The sequence below is a fragment of the Carassius carassius genome, chromosome 20 (genome assembly GCF_963082965.1).
Source record: "Carassius carassius chromosome 20, fCarCar2.1, whole genome shotgun sequence".
Lineage (NCBI taxonomy): Eukaryota > Metazoa > Chordata > Actinopteri > Cypriniformes > Cyprinidae > Carassius > Carassius carassius.
The window spans coordinates 18,823,675-18,834,514 of record NC_081774.1 but is presented as its reverse complement, the minus strand read 5'-3'; the positions used below and the strand labels follow the sequence as shown (position 1 = coordinate 18,834,514).

The window sequence follows — 10,840 nt, the reverse complement described above, 5'->3', positions numbered from 1 at the left end:
AAATCATTAAAAATAGTAATATAGTGAATTTAAAATAACTTTTCCCTTTGAAAATATTTTAAATTGTAGGCCTAATATATATTCTTTTCATTAAAGGAAGAAATTTCAGCATCAGCATCTTCAGTGTCAAATGATCCTTCACCCTAATATGCTCATTTGCTGCTCAAGAAACATTATTAATATTGTTAATTATTATTTCATTATTAATTATTATTAACATTTTGATATGTATGCATGTATGCATCCAGGGTTGTTATGCCTATGATAGCTTTTGTTGTAAATAATCACTTAGTTTACTTAGTGTCTCGCACTGTAAGTTCAAGTGTGTGTGTGTGTGTGTGTTTGAGAGAGCGGCTTACCTAAACTTTTATAGGCAGCTTTACAGTCATTTTTATTTCATTGAGTCTCTCTTTTTGAAGAAATCACTCTTTCTGGTGTCATTGTAAATGTATTATGTCGCTCACGCGCTGATTGGGCACGAGAGGTGATGATGTGTCAGAGCGCGCACCTCGCGGCAAAGCTTTCTTTGAAACTCTTAAGAGATTTGAAAAAAACATCCCACAGACCAAGCAGTCCTTCTCATACACTTCAGTTTCAGTGGCAAAAAACCCCTGCCTTTTAACCACCGTTGCACATCTCACCTCACTTCACCAGAGGAAGAACCCTCTCTTTCCACAGATGATTTCAATGGACTTTCAGGTGTTATATTAACTTTTTTTAAATTATTATTCTGTGACGCAAAGTAGCAAATGAACTCGAGAAACATGATGAAGCAGCCCATGGAGCACATCAAGAGACCAATGAACGCGTTCATGGTGTGGTCGCGAGGTCAGAGGAGACAGATAGCACTGGAGAACCCAAAGATGCACAACTCTGAGATCAGCAAGAGACTCGGCGCCGAGTGGAAGCTGCTCTCTGAGGCCGAAAAAAGACCGTACATCGACGAGGCCAAAAGACTGCGCGCCCAGCACATGAGAGAGCACCCAGACTACAAATATCGACCGAGACGCAAAACTAAAGGACTGCTGAGGAGAGACACGCTGTTGACTTTACCGCGTCACGGCGAGCGAGAACTTCAAGTCATCTCAAATTTGGACAAACCTCGACCCCTTTATTCAGCTGCGTCCATGCAACAACCTTTCATGGAGCCGAGCCGGGCAACTGTTAGCACTGGTTTTCAACATGAAAAACTTGCTTTAACCCCGGGCTCTTTGTCTTTCTCTTCAGCTTTTGGCTGTCAGAGTGGACACCGGTCCTTCGGGAGTCTGGGATGCTCGGGTCAGTACGCGCACACTCACCTGTCACCTGCAAACCCCGGATACCTGCTGCCCTGTAACTGTTCGCCCTGGTCTTCTTCCAGTCTCACACCTCCACTTGCCTATATAGTGTTTCCAGGTATGAGCCAGACTGCGGTCAGCTCTACAGCGCTGTGACTCAGTCCTTAAAATGCCATTAGTAAAGTTGTTTTTGTTTTCTCTCTCGAAGAGAGAAACCGATTGGTCTTTTCTTAGTTCAAGTTCAAGTGCAGCTTGTATAAATGTTGATTAAAATACGTTTAACTATTATTATTATTAACAATTGTATTTATTTGTTTGTTTGTATAGCCTACGGGATATTTGATTTCACATTGTTATAAAGTCAATTTGCTAAACTATTATTGTAATAATGATAAATGTTACTGCCCAGAGCCAAAGATGACTTTTAACACAATCAAATGCAATGCACAGAGTTATGATTTGAATAGTCTTTGTATATTGACATTTTATCTTTACTTGGAAATGTGAAGGCTGTATCATTGGAGCGAATAACTCGTTCGAAGACATTTCTACATGCTAAACAGCCAAAAACAGCAACAGCAACAACACACACACACACACACTCATTATTATGTTAGTAATTTAATATGACCTGCTGATTTGTCCAGTATCTGTAGGTATTTTTAGCAGTAACTACAGCATGCGCATTTCAAATAAAACTTTATTTAATATTTTTTTATAATTACAGTATAGGCTACACGATATTTTAATATTATAACAACATAACCGAAATTTTTACTTACATTTAATTCGCAAGATTTGACCTTTGATAATTGCTATTTATTGACATTAGTCTTATGATTCATCCACAGGGTGTTATATGAAACATCCTTTGACCGCGTTTATAAGCTGTGACTGAAATGCTTAAGGGAACAAAACATTGTCATTAATTTTTCAATTGTAATCAAATTTTCAATTGTCTGGTAAATGCTTGTCGGTTCTGTTTTCCATAATAAAGGCATATGTTAGTTCGCATTCCCTGGTTTTAACAAGTGCACTTTTGTGCTTCTGCCATTGTTTTCTTTCCCATATCCTGAACTCTTTTGCATGTTATTTAATCTTTTTGTCGTTTATCTGTCCTCTGCCCTGCTTAATGTATGAATGATGTATGTTGTTCTAATTACAAATATGGGTTGCAAATCAGGGTTGAATATTTAGCCCAGTGAATAAAGCTCTATGGCTTTTTTTGGGGATCAACCTTTTATTGGTTTTCTACAATTCCATTTTTTTTCTCCAATTCAATTTAACTGTATTGATAATCTATGAATACGTGTCATTGTAATATGTGAATTAATAGAAGCACAAGTGATGGGGGAGGGAATCATATATCTATCTATGCCAATTCTATAGCTCATAGATAATTTTATATACAGTTCATCTAACATTTGTAATTTCTTGCTAAAGCACCACACACACAAACACCCCCCCCCCCCCCCCCCACACACACACACACACAGGACAGAAACACAGGACAGTTTCTACAGAAACTGCAGATTATATCTGGAACATATCCAAATGATTAACTACAATAAACAAGCTACAACTGCATGATATCATGCACAATCATAAAGGTGTTAATTTTTTCCCCCATAATTTATTGGATGATGTACAGCACTATACATCTTATCACATGCATCTTAATGTTATTAAATGCTATAACATCTTTGAAATCCTTGCTCATTCCACAACGGCTCACGTTTTCTAGGCTGTCCTCACAAATGTCATTAATTACTCATGGTTATTAAGACTCTTTCATAATCTGCTGATTCTTCATGCATCAGTAATTGTCAAGTATTAAGCAGAGGAACAATCAGAGGTGAAGAAAAGGCTAAGAAAAGACTTTGTCTCGAGTTAAATGTTTACTCACCAAGTCAAAATGATCCTATAATTAGGTGTGCATTGTAAGGCCTGTCTGAACTGTTCTTAGATATTACACATCAAGTGACTTCAGGAATAATTTGCGTTAGTGTTCAGAGAGATGGCGCTTACGATGACTCCTTTTATATTTTTGTTGAAAGTAGGTGGAACTATGACAACTCAATGCTCATTCAGCATCACTTTATGAGTGTGCATGTGAGCCTTCACACTATAAAAAGCAGTTTAACCCTGTCCAGCTTCAGTCAACCTCAACACTTGTCAACACCAACTTCACCAGATCCTAGACAAGAAACGAAGACAGAGGCAGAATGAGTGCAACAGCGCTGCAGACCACAGGTTTTGTATCAGGTGCCATCGGTACGGTTGGAGTTCTTGCTGCCACGGTTATGGATGTCTGGTGCACCGAAGATCAGCAAGAGCACACGGCAACCTACAGCCACCATTATAAGGGCCTGTGGAAGGACTGTGAAGTGTCCCAGACTGGACTCCCTGAGTGCCAACCTCTCAACAGCTACCTGAGCTACTCAAGTAGGTTAACATTATGTGATTTTCTGTGTACAAACCCAATAATGACATCCTATTCATCAATTCTATTTCTGAAATTAAATTTGTAAATTGTGCTGGAAATGATAATTTTTCACTAAACATTTCTAGTCCAAAAATACTGGTAAATAAAAAGTTTTTCCATGTCTCTGAAGAGGTGCTATCATCTGGTCCATTCTTAAAGGGACAGTTCACCTTAACATGAAAATTCAGTCATCATTTACTCACCCTCATTGTATGGAACACAAAAGATATTTAAAAATGTTAGTAACCAAACAGTTTTGATTCCCAGTGACTTCCATTATATTTTTTAACCACATAATCAAAATTTCAAATTATCTTTTTTTGTATTCCACAGAAACTGACAGATTTTTCATTTTTGGGGGAACTATCACTTTAATTATCAGTTTAAGATGAAATTAAACAAAAAGCATTGATTCAAAAGCATTGATATTCTATATGTAATGTTCTGCTTTCTTTTCTTTTCCCTGTATTTTTCAGGAATTCTTCAGGCTATAAGAGCTCTGATGATAGTAGCGATTTTAGTAGGTGTGATTGCAGTGTTCATTGGATTCTTCTGCCTTAAGTGCCTCAATATGAGAAGCATGGATCTATTCACCAAGGGCAAACTGGTGCTGAGTGCAGGGATTTTGTTTATCATTGCTGGTAAACAAAAGCTAATTATTACTCAGTATTTAAACTAAACCCCACTGATCTTTCAACTGGTTTCTATTATGTTTACAAACTGTTATTGTTACAATAATTCCCAATATAATACACATGGCCCACATCATCTTTGTTCTTTTCAGGCATTTTTGATATTTCTGGATCATCAGTGTATGCTGATCAAATAGTGCCTAGTTTCATGATGCAATTCCCAACCCAATACAATCAAAAGCAAGGACAGAAGGGAGGAGTACACTGTGGGAATGGCATGGGCACTGGCACGGGTATGGGCGGACTTGATTCATTTGCTTCAAGGTAAGATGAAAAAAAAAAAAAGACTTTTCCATCATATGATTCACAGGTGTCTGTTAAGTGCTGAATGCACAACTTCCTGTTATGTCTATCTTTGTTTTGAATGGTCAGGTACACATTTGGTCCTGCCCTCTATGTAGCCTGGGTAGGAGGAGCTTTGTTAATTTTGGGCGGGATTTTGAAATGCATCGCATTCAATACAATGCAAACGTAAGTTTCATTCCAACACAGAACTTCTATCTATCTATCTATTGAAATATACTTTCTGTGACACATATTACGTTGATGGGTCATAAGCTAACTAGAATGTTCTATTTTAGCAACACTGATACGAGAGAGAGCTATTTTTACACAGCCCAGCGCAGTGGGGCAAATGAAGACTGTCGCCTCCAGAGAATGAGAGGAGAACAACAACAAATTTAATCAAAGAAAAAAAAAATCTTGTCAGACCTATGTAATGCCTTGCACTGATGAACTGATGTAATCTTTTTGAATGCTGATGATATTTGCAGTTAAAATGTTATCAGTGATTTGTAATGACTTGATTGTATAAGGGTGAACTGGCCAGATAAGGTGTGTGACACAGGGAGTGTCACAGGTGCTTAAGATTCAATAGGTCATCATTGGAAATAATTTGCTGTTTAAAGTAATAATAAATTTTGCCACAACTGTAATAGACATGATGCAGCTTATTTGCTTGACTGAGCCCAAATCATTTTCTTCAATTAACAGAGGATGGAGAAGAGGGGGAAAAAAATAGTCAAACTAAATGCTGATTTTCTATAAGTTAGATATATTTTTTAAGGCACAAATAAACATCTTGAGGTGTATTCAGCTATGTAGATATCATAACATAGACTTGTATTTTTATATAAAGCTAATCAAAACTAACCCTAACCCTTAAAAAAAAAGGCAAGAGACAAAAACTTTTACCATTCATGACAATTTTGGAAGTACTAAAAATCTGTGTCTTACACATGTAATATTTACAGAGCAATTTCCAATATTTCTTAAATATTCAATCTTAAAATACAGTTCAGCCAACATATTTGCCAACATATAACTTTTCTTTTTGTCATTCACATTCAACGTTAAACCAAGAACATTCTTACACAACAGTGTTAAATGTGCCAGGGATCCTTTACAACAACTCTAAAAAAGGCCATCAAACATACCCAGAAAAACACTGGTCTCATTGCAGATGTCCTTTGTGTGATCCCTGTAATTATTAAACAATGTTAACACACAGTAAATCTGTAATATGATAAAGTTCATTATTTCTTAAAATACCTGCTAACAGGTGTGTTTTCCTTCAAAGCTGCATCTGTCCATGTGATAAAATCAAATCTTCTTTGGACTGAAGGTGTTTTGGCTTGACTCTGGTTTGAAAGGGACTTCATACTCATTTCTGAACACACCGGCTGTGAGATGATTAATAAAACCAGCTAATAGTGACAAACACAGATACTGAGATCTTTTCTAGTACATACAAAATACATGGTACCATATTTTTCTTGAACAATTTGGGGGAAATATTAAAATAAGTAATTATGTATACTTACAATTTGAGAGGTAGCAGCCATTGGTAGGATCCTGAAAAATAAATATATAAATGAATACATACATGAATAAAATGTTTTGATTTCATTTATTAATTTAATATTTAAGTAAACCGTTTGGGGATTTCAACCAATACCGCGACTGATTTTCCGTCATCACGACACATATATTCTCCTAGAATTCACACTTTGCATTCAGTTAACAGATCCATACAAATCATGCATGAAATAAAAGTTTATAAAGTCAAACGATAGCATTATGTGCATTACAGATGAACTTGAAGTCTTTATTCATTCGAGATGTTCAATAATAGATCATCTTTGGCTCGGTAATGCAAGTTCATAATCCGATTCGTAAACAGATGATTCTTTTGAGTCAACATTTTAAAATAATCATTTTGTTTAACAAAACCAGTGTGGAAACCAATGGTTCGCAAACTGGATAGATCTGAGGTGCAGGGCTCGCAAAATCGCTAGCCCGACGTTCAGGGGCTATTGTGTTTTTCAGTCGGGTTCCAAAACTATCCCTGCCCTGCACGACGGGCTATTATGAATAGTGATGTAAAATTCCTAATTTGATTCACGTTGTTTACTCGCTTGAAGGGGTGAAACGGATCGTAGTTGATCGTTTGCACTTGTTTCTAGTCTTGCCGATTCAAGTGTTTTAAACCATTCGCGCGCGTTCAGAGCTTGCGCGGACTCATTCAATGTACACGCTGAGTGCAGCGTTTCAGACAATGCACTTACACAGAATTGATTCCTCTTTTGCGTATCCTTGGTTCTGAATATACATATACATACAAAATGATCTCAAAATAATTGTCTCTGCAAATATTCTCAGTTATGACTTAAGTGAACATATACAGTGGAGAAAGAAATCTCCTGTGCATTATTATATTCCTGCATTCGGTCTTAAAGGGGCAGGAGCCTTTAAATACCCAGCTGTTCCATTAGGGGCACCTGATGTCAGAGAGTGACATTTGCATCTCATTCACAAAGCTAAAATCGGACCATTCAGTTTTTACTTCAGTTTTTACATATTTAGCATTTTTTTTGGATAGTTATTCAATTTTTTTTGTTTAAATTTCTTTTAGTTGTATGATTTTTTAAAATTTGATATAGGATTTGTTTTAAAATTTCAAGTTATTTTATTATTTTTATTATTTATTATTATTTACGTTTCACAAAGAAATATGCAGCATTTCGTCTTTTGTCTAATAATAAAATGACGCATTTTCAATTATAATTTGTCTTAAATCTCATTTTGTAAAAAATAAATAAATATATAAATAAGAAAATTGTATGGTGTAATCTGTATTGTGAATTTTATCGCATCATAAGTTTATTGAATCGTTACATTCCTTACATCATGCTGCTTGGACCACAGTAATGTTCAGTCGATGTCTTTTTTTATTTTATTTTGGGCTAGTTAAATTCTTTTTGGGCTACCAAAACCTGAAGAATGCCTGCCCAAAGAGCTACCAGGGATTTTGAAATTTTTCCACCCCAGGCGTGTTTTTCCCAAAAGCATCGTTAACAACAACATTGTTTGCGACTGTGGGAAACGAGCCCTGTCAATTTTGACTGAGCGATTCTTTTGCAACTCTTTTTCACTTAAAATTTGGGCCATTCGTTAAGTTAATCTATTGTATAACTTGGACAACTGTGCCAGTTGTTTTGGCTACTTTTATTATGTGTTTGGTGTGTCTGGATTTGTTTTGAAGCTTGGAATGCAGCACGAAACGGCACAAAATCCCATTCATTGTATTCAAATGGAATTTATATTGATTGGAAGATTTAAATGACGTAAGATTTTTTTGTTGTTCATAGAAATTCTGTGGAAAATTGATGTTCTAAAGTTAAAAAGCAAAGAAAACACAAATCTTATGGCTGGTAGAAGTCGGAAAGCATAAAAACAAAACATCAAGTTAATACATTCCATTGTGTTACAAAGCTTAAGTATTTCAAAGTATTCTAAAGTATTTAGATTAAGTTGCTAAACCTGAGTAATCTAACAAAATATGTTACTGATTACTTTTTAAAACTTGTATTTTGTAACCTGAAGTGAAATACATTTTAAAAGTAACCTTCCCAGCCCTGTATATATATATATATATATGTATGTATATATGTGTGTGTGTGTGTGTATGTGTGTATTTCTTTCTGAGGCATTTGGCCAAAAGGATAGCTCAACAGATATTACAAATGACATAGAAACAGTTTCTTATTACACCCCCAGGACACTAGGATAATTGCTCTTAAATTCCTATTAAACATGTTTTTAATGAGTCGGAAGTGGGTGACTTTCCGGGTGATTTGAAAAATGCCCCACAACATCAATGCAATTGTACTGAAACACATTTTAATGAAGAGGGGGTTACCTTTGTGGCAAGACAGGACTTGCAGTTCCTTGTATGGTTTGTGCTGTACATTGTGAGGCTGAAGCCAAACCTCCTAATACACAAAAAAAAACACAAACTTTTAGTATTTAAAGTTCAACTATTTGACCAAGATTAAACATCCAAAGATACATTACAAATTGCAAATAATTTATAAAATTATAAAATGAGCCTAACAAACCAGCATTTGAAGATTGATCATGGTCTGTCATTGGGTTGTATAGTTTGTAATCACAGCACACCTCACTAGCTTCAACTAGGTTACCATCATCAAAATCATCCCAATCATTTACTCCCAGGTCAAAGGTCACATCAAGAGAACCAGACCAGAGCTGATCAGAGTCAGCACTGTGCTCTGGGTTTGCAAGGGCAGTATAAACACTTGCTTGATTAGCACTTATTCTGTTCATCTTTCCATCATTGCATGGCTTGAGCTGACTGTGAATCAAAACCCCTAAAAAAAAAAATGATGTGTATCAGATTATTTCAGTTTTATGTAAGGAAAACTGCTTTACTATTATTGTTAATATGAACAATATATAGCAAGCATTAGATGCTCTATAAAACATACTTTGAGGTAAAGCCAAAGGTTGAGAATGTCTTAATGCTGGGTCTCCAATTTCAGAATAAATGTCTCCCAGCTTATCATTGTAACCTGTAGAAAGTTTGACATTTTATACGTCAGAATTTTAAGAGCTCTTAAAAAAACTAGATGGAGGAGAAAAAGGAAATATTTCTCATTTAAACTTGATGTACTAAAAAGAGTAACACTAAAATGACTAAAATAACAATCTAAAACCTCACAGACATTCAAAAATGTGATAAGCATTACAAAAACATACTACTAAAATGTATAAAGTAAAATGAAACGAGAAAATCTAAAAAAATAAAAATTATAATAATATCTCAATGATAAAAAGTGACCTGTGCTGGCAAAATGAGCTATATTCTCCATTTAAAAGACCTTCAAAATGATTCATGATTTGTTGGAATAGGATGAAAAATGACTGAGCGACACCCGTTTAAAGACGAGTCAGCAAAGTTAGTTTTGAGTTAAAGTTTTCTGAAGGTTCCAAAGTAAAATCACCTATCAACGTTGATTCTTTTCCTCCAGTTGTTTTCTTAATAATAATTACTATATTAGTAAGCACAATATAGCTATTTCTTATTTTATCTTTGTTATAATAAAAACAAATGAAAATAAAAACAGTCAAACAAACATAAGAAACAAATAATGCATTACCTTTTCAATTTACATTTAAACAAAAACATTCAAGAATTTTTTTTTACAAATCCCTTTAATGTATTCATTACAAATAAACTGATTATTAGATCAAGAGCAATGAATTTCTTATCTCTTTTCTTTTATTTTCAGATTAATTCAGATTATTGGGTGGTTGTTGTGCACGCTTAGTAAACAAACTACAGCTAGTCCAAAATGCAGCAGCAAGAGTTCTTACTAGAACCAGGAAGTATGACCATATTAGCCCGGTCCTGTCAACACTGCACTGGCTCCCTATCAAGCATCGCATAGATTTTAAAATATTGCTTATTACTTATAAAGCCCTGAATGGTTTAGCACCTCAGTATTTGAATGAGCTCCTTTTACATTATAATCCTCTACGTCCGCTACGTTCTCAAAACTCAGGCAATTTGTTAATACCTAGAATATCAAAATCAACTGCAGGCGGCAGATCCTTTTCCTATTTGGCGCCCAAACTCTGGAATAACCTACCTAACATTGTTCGGGAGGCAGACACACTCTTGCAGTTTAAATCTAGATTAAAGACCCATCTCTTTAACCTGGCATACACATAACTTACTAATATGCTTTTATTATCCAAATCCGTTAAAGGATTTTTAGGCTGCATTAATTAGGTAAACCGGAACCGGAAACACTTCCCATAACACCCTATGTACTTGCTACATCATTAGAAGAATGGCATCTATGCTAATATTTGTCTGTTTCTCTCTCGTTCCGAGGTCAACGTGGCCACCAGATCCAGTCTGTGTCCAGATCAGAGGGTCACTGCAGTCACCCGGATCCAGTACGTATCCAGACCAGATGCTGGATCAGCACCTAGAAAGGACCTCTACATCCCTGAAAGACAGCGGAGACCAGGACAACTAGAGCCCCAGATACAGATCCCCTATAAAGACCTTGTCT

General features: G+C 35.7%; 3 protein-coding genes across 4 annotated transcripts in view; 2 read left to right on the top strand and 1 right to left on the bottom strand.

The window, feature by feature from the left end:
* The first annotated feature begins 610 nt into the window (after nucleotides 1-610).
* On the top strand, nucleotides 611-1,813 carry LOC132095826 (transcription factor SOX-14-like). Its single transcript, XM_059500909.1, has one exon. It carries the CDS (start codon nucleotides 750-752, stop codon nucleotides 1,431-1,433), a length of 684 nt encoding a protein of 227 aa, XP_059356892.1. The 5' UTR covers nucleotides 611-749; the 3' UTR covers nucleotides 1,434-1,813.
* Nucleotides 1,814-3,446: 1,633 nt separating this feature from the next.
* Nucleotides 3,447-5,319, top strand: LOC132096591 (claudin-18-like). The gene is made up of 5 exons (XM_059502037.1): nucleotides 3,447-3,722; nucleotides 4,239-4,403; nucleotides 4,547-4,718; nucleotides 4,827-4,925; nucleotides 5,036-5,319. Exons 1-5 carry the CDS (start codon nucleotides 3,503-3,505, stop codon nucleotides 5,136-5,138), a joined length of 759 nt encoding a protein of 252 aa, XP_059358020.1. The 5' UTR covers nucleotides 3,447-3,502; the 3' UTR covers nucleotides 5,139-5,319.
* A 189-nt stretch (nucleotides 5,320-5,508) lies between these two features.
* The window catches only part of hfm1 (helicase for meiosis 1), a 32,782-nt gene continuing 27,450 nt past the window's right edge, over nucleotides 5,509-10,840 (bottom strand). For both annotated transcript variants that reach the window (XM_059502035.1, XM_059502036.1), the window contains exons 35-40: nucleotides 9,245-9,328; nucleotides 8,855-9,127; nucleotides 8,656-8,728; nucleotides 6,278-6,308; nucleotides 6,006-6,136; nucleotides 5,509-5,934 (exon numbers count right to left, since the gene is read on the bottom strand). In XM_059502035.1, coding sequence (XP_059358018.1) covers nucleotides 5,868-5,934; nucleotides 6,006-6,136; nucleotides 6,278-6,308; nucleotides 8,656-8,728; nucleotides 8,855-9,127; nucleotides 9,245-9,328 — 659 coding nt within the window. In that variant the 3' untranslated portion in view covers nucleotides 5,509-5,867. The remainder of the gene's footprint in view (nucleotides 5,935-6,005; nucleotides 6,137-6,277; nucleotides 6,309-8,655; nucleotides 8,729-8,854; nucleotides 9,128-9,244; nucleotides 9,329-10,840) is intronic.